This window comes from Phyllobates terribilis, unplaced genomic scaffold (assembly GCF_046119375.1).
Source record: "Phyllobates terribilis strain yellow unplaced genomic scaffold, ASM4611937v1 Scaffold_3__8_contigs__length_932513732, whole genome shotgun sequence".
Taxonomy (NCBI): Eukaryota; Metazoa; Chordata; class Amphibia; order Anura; family Dendrobatidae; genus Phyllobates; species Phyllobates terribilis.
The window spans coordinates 404,653,317-404,678,296 of record NW_027362763.1 but is presented as its reverse complement, the minus strand read 5'-3'; the positions used below and the strand labels follow the sequence as shown (position 1 = coordinate 404,678,296).

Genomic DNA, 24,980 nt, shown 5'->3' with positions numbered 1-24,980 from the left:
CTGTAAGAAACCGCCTAAAGGAAATGGGATTTACATACAGAAAAGCTAAACATAAGCCATCATTAACACCTAAACAGAAAAAAACAAGGTTGCAATGGGCTAAGGAAAAGCAATCGTGGACTGTGGATGACTGGATGAAAGTTATATTCAGTGATGAATCGCGAATCTGCATTGGGCAAGGTGATGATGCTGGAATTTTTGTTTGGTGCCGTTCCAATGAGATTTATAAAGATGACTACATGAAGAGAACATGCAAATTTCCACAGTCATTGATGATATGGGGCTGCATGTCAGGTAAAGGCACTGGGGAGATGGCTGTCATTACATCTTCAATAAATGCCCAAGTTTACATTGATATTTTGGACAGTTTTCTTATCCCATCAATTGAAAGGATGTTTGGGGATAATGACATCATTTTTCAAGATGATAATGCATCCTGCCATAGAGCAAAAACTGTGAAAACATTCCTTGAAAGAAGACACATAAGGTCAATGTCATGGCCTGCAAATAGTCCGGATCTCAATCCAATTGAAAATATTTGGTGGAAGTTGAAGAAAATGGTCCATGACAAGGCTTCAACCTGCAAAGCTGATCTGACAACAGCAATCAGAGAAAGTTGGAGCTCAGAGACTGCAAGCTGTTATTAAAGCCAGAGGTGGTGCAACAAAATACTAGTGATGTTTTGGAGTGTTCTTTTGTGTGTTTGTTTTTCATGATTCCATAAATTTTTCCTCAGAATTGAGTGATTCCATAATTTTTTCCCTCTGCTTGGACTGAAAAAAAATCACCCTTACTGAATACCACATTTTTTATCTTGATTTCTTTTAGTGTTTCTTAAAGCCCTAAAGTTGCCATTTGAAATGACTTTAGTTTTGTTCCATGTCTGTGATCTGTTTTTTTTCAACAACATTAAACAACTGAATGAACATCCTCCGAGCCCAGTGATTCCATAATTTTTGCCAGGGGTTGTAACCTTCAAAAGACTTTGCCTCACTGTGTGTGCGGACATTCAGTTCTGCTCATCATTATTGGCACACAAGAAGTTTAAGTACATAATGTGGAATATCTCCTGAAAAAAATGAAGTGAAACAGTTTTTTTGCATGGAGCACTCGTGTTAAATACAAAAGAGAAAATGATAAACAATGATAAAAAAAAAAACAATGGAAGGGAAAAATAGAAAAATCTAAAGCTTGCTGTGTCACTGGTATTGGCAGCCTTTACATTAATTTAGTATGGAAACACATTTTGACTCGGCTGTGGTAAATCACAAAAGAGATTCACCTGTGATTAATTGTCGGTGCCCATGTGACATAAGTTAGCCAATGAATGATGACTTCAGTGTTTTGAAAAGCCACATGGTATGCCTTGTTCCTTTGTCACAATGGTGAAGACAAAGGAGCTGTCAGAGGACATCAGAACTGCTATTATTAGCAAACACAAGACTTCTAAAAGGTATAAGGCCATTTCCAAAAACCTTGTTATCCCAGTTTCAACAGTGCGTAATGTTATTAAGAAGTTTGCCAAGCATGGAACAGTCAAGAACCTTCCTTGACGTAGGGGAAAGAGGAAAATTGACAAGAGAAGTCTTCGAAGATTAGTGGAAAAAGCACCATGTCAAACATCCAAAGACCTGAAGGCCAACCTGGAGCAGTCTGGGGCCATGGTTTCAACAAGTACCATATGCCGCACACTAAACCAAGCAGAGTTTTATGGGCGAAGGCCAAGCAAGAAACCATTGCTGAAGAAAAAAAAATAAAAAGGAATGACTGATCTCTGCCAAAGAGTACCTTGACACACCACAATCCTTCTGGGAAAATGTTCTGTGGACAGATGAAACAAAAATAGAGCTTTTTGGCAATGCAAAGCAACAGTTTGTTTACAGATGGCGTAATGAAGCTTATAAGGAAAATAACACCTTACCAACAGTTAAGCCTGGTAGAAGATTCATAATGCTGTGGGGTTGCTTTGTCGCGTCTGGTACTGGAGGCCTTGACCATATCACAGGAATCATGAAATCAAATCATTAACAAGTGATTTTAGAGCAAAATGTCCTACCCAGTGTAGGAAAACTTGGTTTGAGTCGAAGATCATGGGTCCTCCAGCAAGACAATGACCCAAAGCACACATCCAAAAGTACACAGGAATGGTTGAAAAAGAAAAAATTGACTGTTTTAAAATGGACAGCAATGAGTCCAGACCTCAATCCCATTGAAAATATTTGGGGTGAGCTGAAATCTGCCATTGGGAAAAATAACCCTGTAAACATTCAAGAGCTTGAACAAACTGCAAAGGAAGAGTGGGAGAAAATTCCAGCTGAGAAGTGCAAGAAGTTTATAGATGGCTGCAAGAAACGTTCCGAGGCTGTAAGCAATGCAAAGCGGTGTGCAACAAAGTATTAATTAGGGGTGCCTTTATTGCTGCACATGCTGTTTATTCTGTTTCTTTAAAATTGCAACATGGAAGTTGAAAAACAATATTTTATTGTTATATTACTTTGAACCACTAATTAAAAAATCCTGATGATATAACTTTGGTACATTTCCATTTATTTCTGAAGATATTGTACAGTCTATGAAAAAAATGAAGGGGTGCCAATAACGATGACCAGGACTGCACTGTCACCTTCCTGCTGCCATTTATGAGCAAGCTCTGCACTGATGTTGAACTGATCCCATAGCTGAATCCTCTTTAGGATATAGTCTTGGCACTTGCTGGACTTTTTTGGGCTCTCTCTTTGAAGTTTTTGATGATTTGATAAATGGTTGATTGCATTGCAGATAGCCACTTTAAAATTTGAAGCAGCAAACTTTGTGAAAAATTTGTGCCTGTCTCTAAATTTTTGGCCATGACTCTATATTGGAAAATTTAATTCCTTTTGTAAAAATAATGTTTTCTGAAGTCAGAATATCCATTAGAATTTTTATTAACCTATACATCCTATTGACATTTAGTATTTTTCATTTTCAGTAGTATTTTAAATATATTCTTATTACATCAAGCTGAAATTACAAATAGTTCTTATATCTGATTAACAACCAATTGAAAGAAAAACAATAATTACAATAATCTGCAAAGAAAAACAGCAATCCTTTGTTTTCGAGTTGGCTTTGTTATTAGTGTTCCTAATTGTCAAGTTTTGTGCTGATGCCATTAGTATTATTCCAGCATCTGAGTAATGGGAATCCCATTTGTTTTTATTGGAAGCCATGTAGTAGAGGACTATCTACAGTGTCACGTGTGCTTCAGTCCTGGAACTGTACAGTGTATCGTGCACATCATCTTGTTCCTGCTGGCCTTCTAACAATTGTAAATGCTCAGGTGCGGCCTCGGTGCATGTAGAGAAAACATTACACCATCAAAACAAGGCGTGTGACCACATCCTGCAGAACTAAAATCAGCCAGAATAACCAGAATAGGTGCTTGATAAGAGGTGCTTACTTATAATATTAAAAAAGCAGATGTATCAAATCAGAGACAGTGGTGTGTCCTCCATAACAAGTCACATGAGCATGATCACATGATAGCAGAGATTCTTATCAAACCATAAAGGATCCCATTGAATTTAAGTTGCAAAACTTTTTAACGCTATAAAGCTATATTTCTATACCCCAAATACCCCTTTAAGTATAAGGTGATGCATTTGACAGTTACTTTCTGGCTGCTGTCATCTTTGCACCTGCTGTTTGCAGTTCCCTCTGTAGAGAATGTACGAGTGTTGGGAAAACAGGGATATTGTGTTCAGAACTGACTATGACTCTATTTTAAAGGACAGACATCATTAGTTAAAATAGGTGGACCCACTAATAGAATAGTGAAATAGAGCCATTACCTCACATCAAACCAGTTGGATTTTTATTTATGTAATCCAAAGGGAAAAGAAGACAGCACTAAATTAATTTCTTTGCTTGAAGTCCTTGGAGTGTTGTCTATTTTTCCCTTGTATTGTGTCTCATTTATATTTTTCAATTATTTTATTTTTCATACTACTTCACTTGCAATTTTCAGTGTGCCTCCTGGACTCTCATAGGCATATATGAGGCTGTTGAGTTCGGGTCAGTAGACTCGTAGCCAGTCGAGACATCACAGTCCATATGGACAGTGAGTGTCGAACACGTGAAACTGGCCTAATTTGGTTTTGGTCCACATTTTTCTCTAATTTAATTTTAAATATTAGTTAATTTATAAATATTTTTCAAAGGTTAGACCTGTGAGGCTGTTAAGTTTGGACCAATCGGGATATCGCAGTCTGTACTGAGATCATGAATGGAACTATCCTATCTGGATATCCCACTTGGCATTTGGAATTGTGAATGTTGGACGTGTGAAAGCAGTTTAATTTGGTTTTGTTCTACATTTTTCAGTTATTTTATTTCTTTCTTGTAGTTCACTTATATTTTTCAGTATGTTTTCTAGGCAACCAAAGATTTGGCAATTCTGGGATGGGTAATTTTTAGAGCTAATAGAGCTTCCTATGTCCTTGAATGTGACAGTGACCCCAGACCTGTATTAAAATACACATATTTGTCCTTAAAGAAGTTTTCCACTACTTTTACATTGATGCCCTATCATCAGGATAGGGCATCAATGCATGATCGGCCGGGGTCCCGCACACGGCACCCCGCCGATCAGCTGTTATCGGTGCCGACCGGAAGTACTCACCTGCGGGGCTCCACCGTCAAGTGGTAGTGGATCTGCAGTACACCATGGTGGCTACTACCACTTGACGTCGGAGCTCCGCAGGTGAGTACTTCCAGCCGCCGCCGGCACCGATAACAACTGATTGGCGGGGGTGCCGCTTGCGGGACTCCGGGCCGATCATACATTGATGCCCTATCCTAAGGATAGGGCATCAATGTAAAACTAGTGGACAACCCCTTTAATTACAGTTGCATTTTCCACAAAATTTATTGACTGAAACAATTGCTCAGAAATTCTGGAAAGCTTTCTGTTATTGTTCCTTATAGATCATTTTTAATGCATACAAAAATGTATTTCAACATAAGAAATTAGAAAGATATTCAACTTTTCAGTAGTCGTGGTGGTGAGATTTAGGAAAGCTATTTACCATATAAGTGATGATGGTTTTTCAGTAATTAAACTTGTATTAAATTGACATTTACTATAGAATTGAGCATATGCTTGTGAAATTGTTCTTACAGTACTGTATCATATCCTATTGCAATGGTGATGGCTGTACAAGACTTTGGAATGATGTTACTATAGATCACATAACACAATGGGGATAACATAATATTATTTCCTATTCAAACAACTGAATGTTAATCATTTATATGGATTGTCATGGCAGGTTTACCTTTGGCAGTAAAAAGTGACAAATCTGTGACAAATACCTGACAAAATCTGTAACAGAATCCCCATTCAAAGCATTTGTTTTTTTGCCGCAGACTTGCCACCAAATTTACAGCAGCATCCCCAGTTGACTTGTTCCATCCAAATTCGGGTACTTGAGATCGTACCTTTAATTTAAAAAGGTGTAACTAAACTATGAGTAAAAGGTATAACATACCTACATTTTTGTGCTGTTCCATTATGTATATATTTTTGCAGTGATATAGAGTTGCTTTGCATAGACATAGATTTCAATTACAAAATTGTGTCTGTCCAAAAGCCAGTACTGGATGAAATGTTGGAGCTTACTAAATATGATTTATACACCTACCGCAATGATGAAGTCATATTTTATTTTTTACCAATATGGTTATGTAATTGATATGGATCTCTGCATTCTGAAAATTGTACTCCAATCACTATGAAGATATATTTTAAAATATATCAGCACAAAACATTGGTCTTAAAAATGTTAAAGCGGATCTGTCAGCAGATTTCAAAATACAACTGTATACATTATTTATTTTACTCACTTATATAGCTCAATCATTTTCCACAGACATCATCATCACTGTCCCCATTGGGGCTCATAATATAAATTCCCTATCAGTATGTCTTTGGAGTGTGGGAGGAAACCGGAGAACCCAGAGGAAACCCACGCAGACACGGGGAGGACATACAAACTCCATGCAGATGCTGTCCTTGGTGGGATTTGTACCTAGGACCCCAGTGCTGCATAGTAACAGTGCTAACAACTGGATCATAATAGTACATGCATTATTATGATCCATGTCAGAATGACTGTATAATCCTCATAGGAAAATGAGCCTTTTAAGAGGACAACTATAGAATAACATAGCTCATGAGTCCAAGTATATTCAGTCTCTGCCCCCCCAGCCTGACTGACATCTGCCCCTTGTACTGAGCAGTGTGAGATCTCAGCAGCAGAGAGGAAGGACACTGAGGAGCTGTCAATCAGGCTAGGTGGGCGGAGATTGGGTTGAATTTGGCTTTTTCAAAGTAAACACAGGATCCTTATCCTTATAATTTACTTACAGAAAAAAAAATCACAGCACTCCAGAGAAAAAGAAGGGCCTAAGTAGGGTCCCACCACTTAACAGGTTATAAACAGGACATGCCACTCAAAAAATAGCTAAAGTGATACTTAATTTTCACTTCAATCTGCACTCTAACTTTCAGACACAATTGACCTTCATCTGATAAAGAGATTGCTGACTGTGTAATGAAGAGGGATATTGCACATAGACACGCTAGAGAATCAGCAGTGAGCCGCTCCGGAAGGAGCGCAACGTCAAGTGAGCAATCCATATAATCTGCGGAAACATGAACTGCTTGCCTCAACCCAGAGGCATCAAACAGTTGTTTTGAGGTTTCTAAGAATGACGAGATAGTTCAGAAAAACTATGGACTCGCTGTCAGTATATAATCTATTGTATGACATATAGTGGGGATCAACCACTTGTTATGATTTGCTACAAGCACTAAGGAAAGAAAGGAGATCTGTCCCTACAATAGAACTAAGCTAGATCCCTACGATGTAACGGGGAACCTGATCCTGCGATCAGACCCGCTAAAGTCCTCGGCTAGTCTGTACGAAGACCTATAGATGCAAGGGAGGGATCCCTACTAGAACTAGGGACTGGGATAAAGTTGGGCACCTCCTAGCAGAAATTGTAGCAGTAAAAGACAAACACACAACAAAGAACATAAAGGTCCGAAGACCAAGCTAAACTGACTGAGAAAGGTAACTAAGCACCAGGCTAACTTAAGAGTAGAAATTACAATGAAGTCCAGCAAGGCCAGGAGGGCGGAGCAGGATTAAATAGGCAAACAAGGTCATGTGACCAGCAAGATAGAAAAAACCTAACAGGAGAGTTCTAACACCACTAATATATTTTGAGCCTTTGTAGCTTCTCTATGATTCTAATTTTGAGTATATAATTTTCTAATACTATATCCATCTCCCAGACCAAAGATGGTACTGTGCTTTTATATGAGTAAATCAGCGTGTCCGATAAAATGCTGAGCTTTGTTATTTGAAGTTCTTGCTATGGCAACCTAAGGATATGAGCGAATGGTTAAACAAAGATAAATCTTCGGTTCCTAAAATGGAAATACTATGCACTTTCCTAATTACCAGATTTACATATAGGCCATGTAAGTCCGGTAAGACAACAACTTGGTCGTCAGCCAATTTATTCTTTGCTGATGATGCAGCTAAACTAAGCAAATGACTTCCCAGTCAGGAAACATAGGGGATTGTGTTTTCCATAGCACAGCTGGTGTAGGACATGGCTTTTGAGTTTTTTTTATATACTTATATATTAGATAATACGGATCAGGAAACAGGACTCGTTACATTTATGATAACTTTGGTGAAGGGTAATATTATAATAAAAAGTTCAATTTTTGGCTTTATTTAATTTTTATTTCTTTTATTATTCTTTTTATGTATTTATAAATTGATTTATTCTGCTTCATCTTGGGTTTTAGGGAGGAATGAGATCTCGAAACCAAGGCGGAGAAAGCTCCACAGCTGGGCAGGTCTCCAGCTACAGCAATGGAGATGCAATAGAAGATGAGAACCTCAGCACTGATGGCAAAAACAAGAATAAAATCCACAGGAATAGTGAAGGAGACGTACAGGTCTCTGCGACTGTTAAAAGATATGCCAAATCCTCTGGACTGTGTGACCGGAAAAACAGGAAAATGCAAGATCCATCCAAGGAGGATCTTGTGAAGCTGCTAAGTGTTATGGAAGGAGAACTGCAGGTATGGTGGTATAATTGCTATGTCTCTTGCTATAATATGTCATTGCTTACTAATCAATGTGAACCCTACCTCTGGGACACGCATGGATCCTATCAAGGGGGCTGTTTCACTACTTTTTTTTTGTACAATGACAAGCCCACCTAACCATTAAACAGGAATTTGAGTGTAGACACAATCAATATGCAAATTGCCTCTTCAGAGAAAAAGAGGACTTGTACTCTATAGCGCCACCTATTGGAAGTAGCAATCCTACAAGTCACAATCAATTAAATTGAGCTGTTTGCTATTCCCGGCACAACGAGTGGCTGCTAACGTCACTGTGCAGGAGAACTGCTGCAGGATATAATGTCTGTACGACTTTATATAGAACTAAATTTACTATAAGGGACCCTTCTAACATGCAGAGATTATCCCAAGAGAACTCCTTTATTGTGTGGTCTATTTGATGAAAAGAGTCTAAGTTGTCAGACAATCTGTGTGCATGGGCTCTTGTGATGTATATCCATGGTTGGCCATACATACAGGTGCTTATCACAAAATTAGAGTATCATCAAAAAGTTAATTTATTTCAGATCTTCAATACAAAAAGTGAAACTCATATATTATAGAGTCATTACAAACAGAGTGATCTATTTCAAGTGTTTATTTCTGTTAATGTTGATGATTATGGCTTACAGCCAATGAAAACACAAAAGTCAGTATCTCAGTAAATTAGAATACTTTATAACAACAGCTTGAAAAATGATTTTAAAATTCGAAATGTTGTCCTACTGAAATGTATGTTCAGTAAATGCACTCAATACTTGGTCGGGGCTCCTTTTGCATCAATTACTGCATCAATGCGGCGTGGCATGGAGGTGATCAGCCTGTGGCACTGCTGAGGTGTTATGGAAGCCCAGGTTGCTTTGATAGCAGCCTTCAGCTCGTCTGCATTGTTGGGTCTGGTGTCTCTCATCTTCCTCTTGACAATACCCCATAGATTCTCTATGGGGTTAAGGTCAGGCGAGTTTGCTGACCAATCAAGCACAGTGATACTGTTGTTTTTAAACCAGGTATTGGTACTTTTGGCAGTGAGGACAGGTGCCAAGTCCTGCTGGAGAATGAAATTTCCATCTCCAAAAAGCTTGTCGGCAGAGGGAAGCATGAAGTGCTCTAAATTTCTTGGTAGACGGCTGTGCTGACTTTGGTCTTGATAAAACACAGTGGACCTACACCAGCAGATGACATGGCTCCCCAAACCATCACTGATTGTGGAAACTTCACACTAGACCTCAAGCAGCTTGGATTGTGTGCCTCTCCACTCTTCCTCCAGACTCTGGGACCTTGATTTCCAAATAAAATGCAAAATTTCCTTTCATCTGAAAACAACACCTTGGACCACTGATCAACAGTCCAGGTCTTTTTCTCCTTGGCCCAGGAAAGACGCTTCTGGCGTTGTCTATTGGTCATGAGTGGCCTGACACAAGGAATGCGACACTTGTAACCTATGTCCTGGATACTTCTGTGTGTGGTGGCTCTTGAAGCAATGACTCCAGCAGCAGTCCACTCCTTGTGAATATCCACCAATTTTTTGAATGGCCTTTTCTTAATAATCCTTTCAAGGCTGCGGTTATCCCGGTTGTTTGTGCACCTTTTTCTACCACACTATTTCCTTCCACTCAACTTTCCATTAATATGCTTGGAAACAGCACTCTGTGAACAGCCAGCTTCTTTAGCAATGACCTTTTCTGGCTTACCCTCCTTGTGGAGTGTGTCAATTATTGCCTTCTGGACATCTGTCAAATCAACAGTCTTCCCCATGATTGTGGAGCCTACTGAAACAGACTAAGGAACCTTTTTAAATGCGTAGGAAGCCTTTGCAGGCGTTTTTGTTAATTATTCTAATTTACTGAGATAATGACTTTTGTGTTTTCATTGGCTGTAAGTCATAATCATCAACATTAACAGAAATAAACACTTGAAATAGATCACTCTGTTTGTAATGACTCTATATAATATATGAGTTTCACTTTTTGTATTGAAAAACTGAAATAAATTAACTTTTTGATGATGTTCTAATTTTGTGAGAAGCACCTGTATTGGTTTGCCATGCTAAGATGGAAGCGTTGCATACAATTTTTATTGTTATCACAGGCATAAAAATGTAAGTTGTGATCTGACATGGATACTGGTGGACATAGCAGCATTTCATCCTGTACAAGACTGGGTCAAAGTTTTTGTTACATATGCCCTCAACCTTTTCTCCCTACATTAAGATTGTGGTATGGTCACGCTAATCCCATATTTTTACTATGTCTATTTTTACTATGTGCATTATATGTCACCATGTAGTTAAAGCTTTAATTGTAACCATAATTTTAATTGTGTAGACTTTGTAAGGCTGGTTTCATACTTTCTACACTCATGATTGATGTTAAGACTGGCTGAAGTCAAATGCCTTATCAAGTTGTTGAGTTTGGGTCAGGAGACTCATGACTGGTCCGGACATTGTAGTTCGTGCTTAAACCCTGAATGTAGGAAGTGTAAAACTGTCTTAAAAGCATATGGTTGTATGATATTCTTAACTAATAGTGACTAAAGTGTTACAGGAATTACTCTGAGAGTAATGTATAATGGATAAATGTAATTTTCCATAAAAGGGTTGTCCAGTACTCAACTTATTAATGGGCCCAAGGATGGGAAAAAAGCTACATATTTTTCCCGCTTGGACAAAATGTGAGCACTCAGGCTAACCCCAGCAAACCAGCCTGGGAGGCCTAATAAGCCATTTGCAATGTAGGATGTAATAGTACATCCAATATCAGCTCCACATATGTGAAGCAGGCTCAGAAGCTGAGCTCGCACCATGCATGCAAGATGCCATGCGTTAACATACCTTCTGCTTGTAACAGCAGCAAACGGAGCCATCTCCTTATTTGATATCGCCACATCTGTGAAGGTTCAATTAAAATACACTGAAAAACATTGTGTTTTTATCACCACTCCACCGAACTTGGATTTTAATTTTTCATTTTGCATTACATTGTATGATTAGATGAACAGTGTCATTAAAAACAACAACTCATCTTGCAGAAAACAAGTCCTCATATGGCTATTTCAATGTAAAAATAAAAATGTTATGGCTATCACTACGCACTGAGCTACCCCTATGTAAAAACAATGTGTTTGCAGAAGAGGTTATTTTGACATTTTTTTTTCGGTACCCTCCTTTGTGCTTAATCATTCTATCTCATAATGTTCTAAGGCCGCTTTTATAAAACGGGTTGTCCAACACATGAACAGTGCCGGCACCGCTCCAGCAGTGTTGGCTTTGGCGTTCCTGGGGCTCACATGAGGTTGTTTTGACATATTAGCCCAGTGCCCAAGCATTGCTGGCTTCACTGTCCCCCATCTACAGACTTACAGTACAGACCAAAAGTTTGGACACACCTTCTCATTTAAAGATTTTTCAGTATTTTCATGACTATGAAAATTGTACATTCACACTGAAGGCATCAAAACTATGAATTATCACATGTGGAATTATATACTTAACAAAAAAGTGTGAAGCAACTGAAAATATGTCTTATTTTCTAGGTTCTTCAAAGTAGCCACCTTTTGCTTTGATGACTGCTTTGCAAACTCTTGGCATTCTCTTGATGAGCTTCAAGAGGTAGTCACCGGAAATGGTTTTCACTTCACAGGTGTGCCCTCTCAGGTTTAATAAGTGGGATTTCTTGCCTTATAAATGGGGTTGGGACCATCAGTTGTGTTGTGCAGAAGTCTGGTGGATACACAGCTGATAGTCCTACTGAATAGACTGTTAGAATTTGTATTATGGCAAGACAAAAGCAGCTAAGTAAAGAAAAACGAGTGGCCATCATTACTTTAAGAAGTGACGGTCAGTCAGTCTGAAAAATTGGGCAAACTTTGAAAGTGTCTCCAAGTGCAGTTGCAAAAACCATCAAGCTCTACAAAGAAACTGGCTCACATGAGGACCGCCCCATGAAAGGAAGACCAAGAGTCACCTCTGCTTCTGAGCATAAGTTTATCCGAGTCACCAGCCTCAGAAATAGCAGGTTAACAGCAGGAGAGATTAGAGACCAGGTCAATACCATACAGAGTTCTAGCAGCAGACACATCTCTACAACAACTGTTAAGAGGAGACTTTGTGCAGCAGGCCTTCATGGTAAAATAGCTACTAGGAAACCACTGCTAAGGACAGGCAACAAGCAGAAGAGACTTGTTTGGGCTAAAGAACACAAGGAATGGACATTAGACCAGTGGAAATCTGTGCTTTGGTCTGATGAGTCCAAATTTGAGATCTTTGGTTTCAACCACCGTGTCTTTGTGCGACGCAGAAAAGGTGAACAGATGGACTCTACATGCCTGGTTCCCACCGTGAAGCATGGAGGAGGAGGTGTGATGGTGTGGGGGTGCTTTGCTGGTGACACTGTTGGGGATTTATTCAAAATTGAAGGCATACTGAACCAGCATGGCTACCACAGCATCTTGCAGCGGCATGCTATTCCATCCGGTTTGCGTTTAGTTGGACCATCATTTATTTTTCAACATGACAATGACCCCAAACACACCTCCAGGCTGTGTAAGGGCTATTTGACCAAGAAGGAGAATGATGGGGTGCTACGCCAGATGACCTGGCCTCCACAGTCACCAGACCTGAACCCAATCGAGATGGTTTGGGGTGAGCTGGACCGCAGAGTGAAGGCAAAAGGGTCAACAAGTGCTAAGCATCTCTGGGAACTCCTTTGAAGACCTTTTACGGTGACTACCTCTTGAAGCTCATCAAGAGAATGCCAAGAGTGTGCAAAGCAGTCATCAAAGCAAAAGGTGGCTATTTTGAAGAACCTAGAATATAAGACATATTTTCAGTTGTTTCACACTTTTTTGTTAAGTATATAATTCCACATGTGTTAATTCATAGTTTTGATGCCTTCAGTGTGAATGTACAATTTTCATAGTCATGAAAATACAGAAAAATCTTTAAATGAGAAGGTGTGTCCAAACTTTTGGTCTGTACTGTATATGTAATTAACAGGAAGTGAGAGCTGCAGCTGACCACTCACTTCTCCCTGGTAGTTACTTATACGTCCAGAGGTGGGCACAGTGATGCCAGCGTTGATTGGACTCACGAGTCATAACAACCACACATGAGCCTCGGGAATGCAAGTGATGTCTCTGCTGGAACGGTGCTGGCCCTGGAGGTGAGTATAGGCTTTTTTATTTTAGGGGGGTCAAACATGGGGATGAGAAGGGGTTGTCCAAGCAGTGGACAACTCCTATAAGAATTGGGACCCATTCAATAAGACTTGTGTTTCATACGCCAGTCTTAATGATAGGTGTGTAGGAATAACATGAGCCTAATTCAGTAGGACGTGCACTCCACTCAATGAAATTGGTGCATCTTATCAGTGGGGTGCGCCTCCATGCTCCTCACCAGAAATGTTACTTTTGATGATTTTGATGGGCTGTCCCGGGGGCAGACACTGACTGCTTGGGGCCCCTGTGCAAGAAATGTGTCTGGGCCCCCCACTTTTTATGGCGACAAAGCTACAGATGTATAAATAGCCACGCACACATATATATCTCTTACATAGCCTCCTTTATTATGTATATTGCTGTCCCTTATTACACAGTGCCCTCTCTTGTTATATACTGCACTGTCCCTTACATATCGGATATTATAGCTCCCTGTTTTTATTACATACCATCCCCTCTTGTTAGATATATAATGCAATGAAGGCTGATGGAGCAGCGGAAACCTTCTTTTCTGATGGAGGAGCTGATGGACTGGTCTTCTGGTCACCGGCTGCTCTATCAGCCGTCATTTTATATCTAACAAGAGACAACTATGTAATAAAAGAGGGTACTGTGACTGACAAAAATAACAAGAATACGCTATGTAAGGGACAGCACTGTACATAACAGCAGAGGAAGCTATATAATAAGAGCCATATATAACTATAGAGGATGGTAGGTAATAATGGAGGGTGTTATACATAATAAAAGAGGAAACTATGTAACTAAGGACGGCGCTATACATAATAAGTGAGTACACTATCTACTAAGTGAGAATGCTATACATAATAAGGCTACATTCCTGCATCTGTGTGCAGTGTCGGTGTGCTGCCCGCTTTTACAGACATATTGAGCATGTTCTATTCTAATCCCCAAAATCGGATCAGAACAGGACATTCTCTGACCCTCATGGATCTCATTCTCAGATCTGTGATTTTTATGGATGTGTGAATGGATCTATAAAACTCTACGAGTCCGTAGACCAACTGATAAAAAAAATCTGGCAGCACACGGACATTTCACACACATGTGAGAATGCAGCCAAAGGGATTTTACATATAACATTATCACTCCAAGTCACACAGTGCAGATCCAGAATAATATTTACATCCAGGCACTTACCGCTGACGTCTCATCTGATCAGAGCCGGTTTCTGCTGCTTCTTCTCCATCTGGTCAGACCTTCATGTCGACATCTCCCAGCCACAACTCGTCTTGTCACGATGATCTCCAGCCTAGAAAATAACAAGGTCACATATTGTATGTATACATGTGTCTCCCCCGCTCTGCGTCCTCGAATACAGATATGTAACCCCCCCCATTAATATACTATTAGCCACTTAGTAATCAAAATATAAAGTGATAAGCAGCACTGTGCCCCCCATTAACTATAATCTGCACCGGCCAATAATATAAATTATTCAGTCTCTGTGACTCTCCCCAATTAACTGTAAGGCTATGTACACACGGAAAACATACAAGACTTTACAGTACAAGCAAAGAGACCCCCATCATTGCTCTCTCCCAGCACCCCCGTCATTGCTCTCTCCCAGCACCCCATCATTGCTCTCTCCCAGCACTCCTGTCATTTCTCTCTCCCAGCACCCTCATCATTGCTCTCTTCCAGCACCCCCATCATTGCTCTCTCCCAGCACCCACATCATTGCTCTGTCCTAGCACCTCCATCATTGCTCTCTCCCACCACACCCATCATTGCTCTCTCACAGCACCGCCATCATTGCTCTCTCCCAGCACCCCCATCATTCCTCTCTGCCAGCACCCCGTCTTTGCTCTCTCCCAGCACCCCCGTCATTGCTCTCTCCCAGCACCCCATCATTGCTCTCTCACAGCACCTCCATCATTGCTCTCTCCCAGCACCCCATCATTGCTCTTTACTACCACCCCCATCATTGCTCTCTCCAAGCACCTCCGTCATTGTTCTCTCTCACAGCACCTCCATCATTTCCCTCTCCCAGCACCCCATCATTGCTCTGTCCCAGCACCCCCATCATCATCATTGCTCTCCTATTCCCCACCATCCCATTATTGCTCTCTCCATCCACATCCTCATCATTGCTCTCCCCATCATTGCTCTCCCCAGCCTCCCCACATTGCTCTCCCCAGCCTCCCCACATTGCTCTCCCCAGCCTCCCCACATTGCTTTCCCCAGCCTCCCCTCATTTCTCTCGCCAGCCTCCCCTCATTGCTCTCGCCAGCCTCCCCTCATTGCTCTCCCCAGCCTCCCCTCATTGCCTGACCAGCCTCCCCTAATTGCTCTCCCCAGCCTCCCCTCATTGCTCTCCCCAGCCCCTCATTGCTTTCCTCAGCCCCAGCATTGCTCTCCCCAGCCTCCCCACATTGCTCTCCCCATCCTCCCCACATTGCTCTCCCCACATTGCTCTCCCCTGCCTCCCCACAATGCTCTCCCCTGCCTCCCCACATTGCTCTCCCCAGCCTCCCCTCATTACTCTCCCCAGCTTTTTCTCATTGCTCTCCCCAGCCTGCTCTCATTGCTCTCCCCAGCTTCCTTTCATTGCTCTTCCCAACCTCCTCTCATTGCTCTTCCCAGCCTACTCTCATTGCTCTCCCCAGCCTCGCCTCATTGCTCTCCCCAGCCTCCCCTCATTGCTCTCCCCAGCCTCCCCTCATTGCTCTCCCTAGCCTCCCCTCATTGCTCTCCCCAGCCTTCTCTCATTGCTCTCCCCAGCCTTCTCTCATTGCTCTCCCCAGCCTCCTCTCATTGCTCTCCCCTGCCTCCTGTCATTGCTCTCCCCAGCCTTCTCTCATTGCTCTCCCTAGCCCCCTTTAATTCTCCTGTTCCTCTCCCCAGCTTCCTCAGTTTCAGTTAAAAAAATAAAAAATAAAAAACACAACTAACCTCAGGTCACTCCACTGCAGCATTCTCCATGTCTGCGGTAACTTTCTACCTGACACACAGGCCCACGGTGCATGATGATGTCATCAAACTGCGCGGGTCTGTGTCAGGGAGGAAGCGCCGCGCAGCCAGGAAGGAGAGGTGAGGATGGATCCCTCCAGCTACTCTGCCATTTTCCTCCTGTCAGCAGCGGAGCTGCAGGTATCACTCCATGCCCGCCGCACATGATGAGGGCAATCTGGCCGAGGAGCAGGCCAGATTGCCCTCAGCATCAGCCGCCTGGCAGGGGCCCCCCTGCACTGCCAGGCCCCGTTGCAGTTGCATCGGCTGCACCGGTGGTAGGTCCGCCCCTGCCCTGTCCATCTCAGCTCTTTACCAGTTCAGCCCACTTTTGCTGTGATGGCCGAAAGTGATGTGAAAATGCCAAAAGTTGCAAAATTCGTATTCTGTGCAAAAATTTTGCAACTTTTCAAAGTGCTTTAAGCATAAACACTTTGATGGATCAGGGCATTGCATTTCATATGCTATTTAAAAAAATTTTGTTGCCGCAAATAGTGGTTGATTTTATTTAAAATTGGACATCTTTCCTCATAAAAAATGTGTTACAATTTGGACTTAGGCCTCATTCAGACGTCTGTGTTGAACGTATGTTTTTTTCATGGATACAACACATATCCCTTATAATCTATGGTGCTATTCACATGTCCGTGTTTTTCACATACAGACATGTCTTTTATTTTTCCGGCAGCACAGAAGACAAAGACCAACATAAGTCTATGGGACTATGAAAAACACCTACAGCACACGGATGGCATCAGTGTACAGTCTGTGTGCTGTATGTGTTTAGCACTGAAAAGTATTGGAGAAGCTTTGTCATTTATTTATTTATCCATCCGTGAAAAGCACTGACACAATGATGCCAAAAATGGACACATGGATGACACACTGATGGTAGAAACAGACACACGAATGACACTGATGGTAAAAAAGACACACGAATGACACAGTGATGGTAACAATGGACACACTGATGACACACTGATGGTAGAAACAGACACACGAATGACACTGATGGTAAAAACAGACACACGAATGACACAGTGATGGTAACAATGGACACACTGATGACACACTGATGGTGAAAACCGACAAACTGATGACACACTGATGGTGAAAACAGACACACTGATGGTAGAAACAGACACACGAATGACACTGATGGTAAAAAAGACACATGGATGACACACTGCTGGTGAAAACCGACAAACTGACACACTGATGGTAAAAACGGACACACTGATGACACACTGATGGTAAAAATGGACACATGGATGACACACTGATGACGCACTGATGGTAAAAACAGACACACAGATGACACTGATGGTAAAAAAAGACACATGGACGACACACTGATGGTAAAAAAGATACATGGATGACACACTGATAGTAAAAACGGAAATACGGATGACACACTGATGGTAAAAACGGACACACTGATGGTAAAAATGGACACACTGATCACACCCTGTTGGTAATAACGGACACACTGATGACACACTGATGCTAAAAATGGATACACTGATGACACACTGATGGTGAAAACAGACACACTTATGGTAAAAACGGACACACTGATAGCACTCTGATGGTGAAAATGGGCACACTGATGACACACTGATGGTTAAAACGGACACACTGATGACACACTGATGGTAAAAAGGACACACTGATGACACACTGATGGTGAAAACAGACACATTAATGACACACTGATGGTAAAAATGGACACACTGATGACACACTGATGGTAAAAACGGACACACTGATGACACACTGATGGTAAAAATGGACACACTGATGACACACTGATGGTAAAAACAGACACACGAATGACACACTGGTAAAAACGGACACACGAATGACACACTGATGGTGAAAACAGACACATTAATGACACACTGATGGTAATAGTGGACACACTGATGACACACTGATGGTAAAAACAGACACATGGAGGACAGTTGGATGACACAGTTTATGCGAAGGAAAACTGGCATATACTGATAAAGGAGTTGTCCGGATACATTAAGTTATCACCTATGAAAGGGATGGATTATATAACTTATTGATCTGTGTTGGTCCAACCACTGTGGTCTGCAACGGTTACTACATTCATTTACTCCCTTTAGAATGGAGAGGCAGTGTGTTACCTCCATGCCATTAATTACCTAGAGCAGATTGGGGAATTTTTATCCCCGATGAGAAACTTTTATCCCCATTACAAAATGAAGCAGCAGGTCAAATGCCCATCAGCTATTTCATTCATTCTCAACCATGAATCTGCAAAAACACTAGTGCACGCCCTCATCATCTCCCGCCTTGACTACTGCAACCTCCTGCTCTGTGGCCTCCCTTCCAACACTCTTGCACCCCTGCAATCCATCCTAAACTCTGCTGCCTGACTAATCCACCTGTCCCCCTGCTATTCCCTGGCCTCTCCTCTCTGTCAATCTCTTCACTGGCTCCCCATTGCTCAGAGACTCCAGTTCAAGACCCTAAACACGGCATACAAAGCCACTCACAACCTGTCTGCTCCATATATCTGTGACCTAGTCTCCCGGTACATACCCGCACGCAACCTCCGATCCTCAGAAGATCTCCTTCTCTACTCCCCTCTGATCTCCTCCCACAATCGCATACAAGATTTCTCCAGTGCCGACAGTGGAAACCTTCAAAAGGAACCTGAAGACCCACCTCTTCTGACAAGCCTACAACCTGCATTAACCATCGCTCCACCATACCGCTCCATGACCAGCCCTACCCTCACCTACTGTATCTTCACCCATCCCTTATAGACTGTGAGCTCTCGTGAGCAGGGTCCTCTCTCCTCCTGTACCAGTCGCCGTCACGTTTTGGTTAAGATTCTTGTAATTGTTTTTGCTATGTATACCCCTTTTCACATGTAAAGCGCCATAGAATAAATAGTGCTATAATAATAAATAATAATAATAATTATTCTCTATGGGGCTGCCGATTGATAGCTGCTTTTCCCAGCAGCCCCAAAGAAAATGAATGAAATGTTGACCTGCTGCTTCATTTTGCATTGGGGATAAAAGTTCCTTATTGGGGATAAAAATTCCCCGATCTACCAATCTGCCGTAGTTAATTAATGGCACTATCGTCAATGTTTGGAAATGGCAGCACGAGGTTGTGGCGTTTTCTATGGTCACATTCAGTTATTTGGAGGTCTGGTGATGAGGTTGATCAGGATAATCCCAGTAGTCAGTAAACACTTCAGATTCCTAGAAATGTGAACTGAATGTGTTCTTTCTGTCTCCCTTTATAAATAGTCTGGTGCTGTAATGTCTCTGTACCAGATTTTGATCTGAATTATTTAGACGTTTATTTGCTTTGATCTAACCCAACATATTTTTTGTTTTTCCTGTGTTGCAGTATTTGGATGATATTATATAGTGTGAAGTATGGAAAACATTATAAGATGGTCTACAAAGTTCAAAATGCAGCGCACAAGCGTTTTATTGTGTTCTCATGTCTGTTTAATACAACAGTATAGCCCACATTTTGATTTAATATTCTGACGGCTATGGCTTAGTACTGGTTGGATGCTTAGCGCCACCTACTGGTATCTGAGACTTTTAAAAGTAGCAAACTATTGATGCAAGGTGATACATTATGGATATGGAAGCGATCAGTTTTAAAATTGATGAGACCGGATATAAATCAACTCAAGTTCGGTCTCATTCGGACGTCCGTGTTTGTTCACGAATGCAAAAAAATAGTGTCATCAGTGTTTTAGATCCCAGTGTCTGTTTTTACCATCAATGTTTTATCATTTGTTTTTTTACAGATGGATGAATAAATGAATCAATTATAAAGCTTCTATCTCTTGCATTGCTAACCTTGTACAGCACATGGATTTCACACTGATACCTCCATGTGCTGTACGTGATTCATGGACCTATAGAATTGTATTTATCCGTGATGCTAGTAAAAACGGGCATCTGTGTGATTTTTTCATGGACACATGGCCCGCAGAAAACATGGACATATGAACAGCCCAATTGACTACAATTATTGTGTGTTTTATCCATGAAAACAAATGAAAGAACACGTAAGTGAAAAATGAGGTCATATACTGAATATTTTTCCCAAAATAACACATCAATCTGTCAGATCCTCTGGATAGAGCAGCTTGTTCAGCGTGACATCTTTCCCTTAAAATCTAGGCTGTTTTGTATTAAATGATAAGATGCTTATTGAGCAGATTTTATTATTAGTAAATGTTATGTTCACATTTACGTCAGAGACTGTTAGTGGCCTTTGTTGCAGATTTCACTACAATTGTTGAAAAACTAGATCTGCATGCAGTACTATGTTATTCCAGCAAGACGATGAGCTCCATGACAGAGCCCAATGCCCCCAGAGGCCGCAGCGTACTCCCCTCGCACAACTGAGAACCAATTCATGCTTGGCGGAAATAAGCGTGCATACACTTCTGGGTTTATTAGTGTAGCGAGCGGTGTCAGAAGAATGGAGGCAGAAAGGAGAACGTGCGTGGCCGCAAACGATGCCAGCAGCATTCAGATGGTGCTTGCTCTCATAAGCGGGCACTGTCAATCGGGGGAAGGCCCCAATATGCAAATGAGGAGGCGTAACAGTGCACCCAACTCCTGGCCACACCAAGGGTGCACCAAAGCCCCCTCAATTACCTTTGAATTAAATTATTTTCTCAGGCGGTGTACCAGTAACAGGCACAGTGCTACCTTAGCTCCATCTGTCGCTGTTGGAGGCAGATGATGGCTCAAGAATACAGCCATCATCTGATGGGAAAGATGCAGGCTCAGCTCTTGAGCCCGCATCAAACACAGGGACCTGACATTAGATGTACTAGTACATGAAAAGGTGGTAAGGGCTTAATGGGAAATCATCATTTAAACTAAATAACTGTGCATCAATGAGACACAGATGTATCCCCCATCCCATGTTTCTCCTCTCACAGTATAAATAATTGTCTTATTATTGACATTCCCAGTGGAAATAAATAATCATCTGTGACTGATGTGAAGAGTGTAAAGCACAGCGTTCCTATAACAATGGTCAGGTTATAAACCAATCAGCCATAACCTTAAAACCTCATGCCTACAAAACAGCTCTGACCCATCGAGCTATGGACTCCTCAAGACTTCTCAAGGTGTCCTGTAGCATCTGGCACTAAGACTTAAGCAATTGATCTACGGTAGTTAGTGTGTGAGTTGTGAGATGGGGTTTCCATGGATCAGACTTATTTTTCCTGCAAATCCCACACATGCTCAATCAGATTGATCTGGGGAATTCGGAGGCCAAGTCATATCTTGAATTCTGTCCTTTGTTCAAACAATTCCTGAATCATTTTTGCAGTGTAGCAGGACCTTACCATGAGCATCACACTGCCACAGCCATCTTGCCTTCTTCTCATAGTGCATCCGGATGCCATCTCTTTTCCAGGTCAATGGCACACATACACATGACCTTTCGCATTATGTAAAAGGAAAAGAAAATCAGACCAGAAGACCTTCTTCTGTGGTTCCATGAACAGTTTTCACTCCACTTTCAGCAGTGGACAGGGGTCAGTCTGCGGCTATGCAGTCACATATGCAGAAAGCTGCAATACATATGGAAGTTTATTAGGGCCCCATGTAATTTTATAGGTGAGTTATTACTGGTTTCATACAACTTGTGTTCATAATCTTTATATTTTGTATGATTTGTTTCCCCTATTATTTTAGTTGTTAATTACAATATAATTCAATTAGAAAATGTATTGAATTAAGTATGTCATTAATTTCTGCCTCTCCCAGTAAATGCTGGAAAATAGTTTCTGAACTTTTCACTCTTGATGTTCCACCAATTATGTTACCATTCATACTATGACCTCCCTGCCTGCACATCTACTGAACAGAACTTAAACTGAACCTGTAATTTCAAGTGACTTTTCAGAACAGTCTGTTGTGTGTGTACATGAGGATTTTCTCCTCTGCAAGCTCTACATTTAATTTTCAGTTATCCTTGAGCAAATGAATGGAGGCTAGACTATAATGTCTCCCATACAAAGTACCGTACATATGAAAAAGAAGTGATCCTGATCCTCTATCTCTCTGTGGCATATCCTTAGAAGCAGCATCATGAGTACTGTACAGTGTAGCTGTGATTCCAGCACTGGAGTAAGATAAAACACTTACTTGTAAGCAGCAGCACCACCTATGTCACTCCTCTCTCTCTTGCTCTTACCTGTTTCTCCACTACCCTCTTTCCTCTCCATAGTATCCAATCCTGTTTTTTTCTGACAAAAGGAAGAGCAAAACTCTATAAGATAAGTGAAATAAGCCGAAGACTTGTTGTTAGAGATGAATGAATCAATTTGCAGGACCCTGGTCCAGCAGCCACGTCAGTATTCTGGAGCCGCCGGATGGTACCACTTTGGGCCCCACTTCTACCTGTCAGAATAGCAGTTACTTCTTCTGATTTGTAGTCCTGACACAATGTCATCACAGCGGCTTGACGCATGATGTAACCCTGAGCCTAAGAAGAGGTGGTGGGGGGTAGGTGGAAGTTCGCAGGGCTCCCGTCCAGTGGCCACACACTACTAGCATGGCTGCTGGACCAGGGTCCTGCAAATAGGTTCACTAATCTCTAGTAACTGGTCTTTGGCTTATTTAACTTATCTTATAAACTTTTGTTCTTCTTTTTGCCCCTAAAAACAGGAATGGATATGAGTCTATGGAAGAAGGAACACATTGCTAGAAGAATAGTTTGATCTATATTTTTCCTTCTCCGGGATTCACTCTCATTTTGGCTGAATTAAAAAGATCAGGATCCATTTTGAGATCAGATAAAGATACCCAGTAGGACCGATGTAAATTATTTTTTTCTATAAAAATATGAATATTTTGGCACCTTTAGCTGTTGGCACAATAAATGAAGAAATAGAGTATATTAACCCATAACTAGAAGGAAGATAGCATGCAATATACTTGGTGTTATATATGTTAAATAACAGTATGTCCTGTCTTGCCGAATTTGGTTAAAGGGGTTGTCCAGTACTTTAGATTACCCCCCCCCCCAATGTATCCCCCCGGGGGCGCCTAAGGATTTTTGTAATTAGCTTACATTGCTGATACTGCCTGTGAGCGGCGCTATCACTCGGCGCTCACAGCCATCACGTGACCCCCAGCTGCAGCCGGCTCTGACATCCACTGATGTCACAACAAGTGCTGGCAGCAGTCGGGGGTCCCTCTTCCTGGTTCCACGGTGGATGCCAGGCTGTGGGTGTGGTTACCCCGCGCGTCACAACCGGCATCCACCGCGCGCTCTGCCTCTCCCCATTCATTGGGAAAGCGCGCGGTGGATGCTGGGTGTGACGCGGGGGGGGGACCCGCCCACAACCCAGCAGTCACCACGGGGACCCCAGCGCTGAGTCACGCCTCACTTGTCGTGACGTCAGCGTGGGATCACATGATGCCTATGAGTGGCCAGCACTGCTCACAGGCAGAAACAGCAACGTAACATATTTACAAAAATCCTTGGGGGCCCCGGGGGGATACATTGGGGGGGTAATATAAAGTACTGGACAACTTCTTTAATATAGAAATGGGCTCTATTAAAAGATTACACATCTGCAGTAAAGAAAAAGCTGCCCAGAGGACTAATTACCAAACCCGCAATGAACTTTACAGATTTCTCATACATCATGTCATGAAGTTCCTTGCTTAGGTGGAAGGGAATCGACATTCATTATACTAAATGAAATCCCGCTTCGTGTCAGACATATAAACATACAGGAAAACGTTCATTCATCTGTGTAAAGTTCGAGTTTCTGCAGAGCGTGTCATGGGAAGTTTCTTGCCAAGCTCCAGACTGCAGATAATTAATGATGTAATTGAAAGCTCCCATGGCCAGCTCTCCTCAGAAATCTAGTGACGTCATTGATGAAGAGAACGAGCAATGAGGGCAGAACAAAGATATGTGGGTCGGAAATAATAGTCAGATGTCTACTGAATATTTGATTTAGCATTAAGCTTTCATCGGAGAGTTCTTGGTCCTTCGAACATTCAAGGTAAATAAAATGTACATGCCAATTTAGATCCGTCACTATGTAAAACATTTACTTGTACTGATCTGAACTTTTATGTAAAATGTTAATATAAAACTTGGTGGCTCAGTGGTCAAAGCTGTGCGCTTGCAGTAATAGCATTCTGGATTCAAATATATACATTGTAAGGAGGATGCTGGACTCATAGTGGATGGGAGATATGTATCACATAGGTGGTTGTCCTCTGTGATGTAAAACTGGAGTAATGCTCTAGTACACATAGTACTAAAAGGGGTTAATTGGCCAGGTTTATTTGTGAACAGCTAAAGAGTTGGGTGGGACGGCTAGTCACCATATCTCCACCCCTGGGTGTGGTTCATATTGTAAAATGAGGCCGGTTTGTCTCACACATGGTCTGTGTGTGGAGGTGTGCAGATCCTCTAGGATTGTGTGTCATTGCTAAAGGACTAAGAAGCTGGACTCTAACCCAAGCGGGCAAACCCGCACTATTGTATGGAGTTTTTACTTTATGTTTGACTTTGTGCCAGACAAGGGCTGAATGTAAGTTTTCCT

At 41.7% G+C, this 24,980-nt stretch overlaps 1 protein-coding gene across 5 annotated transcripts in view; it reads left to right on the top strand.

Annotated features, from left to right (window-relative positions):
• FILIP1 (filamin A interacting protein 1) overlaps positions 1-24,980 on the top strand; it is a 320,170-nt gene that overhangs the window by 212,061 nt on the left and 83,129 nt on the right. For all 5 annotated transcript variants that reach the window (XM_073675575.1, XM_073675579.1, XM_073675577.1 and 2 more), the window contains exon 2: positions 7,865-8,143. In XM_073675575.1, the coding sequence (XP_073531676.1) occupies positions 7,865-8,143 (279 nt within the window). The remainder of the gene's footprint in view (positions 1-7,864; positions 8,144-24,980) is intronic.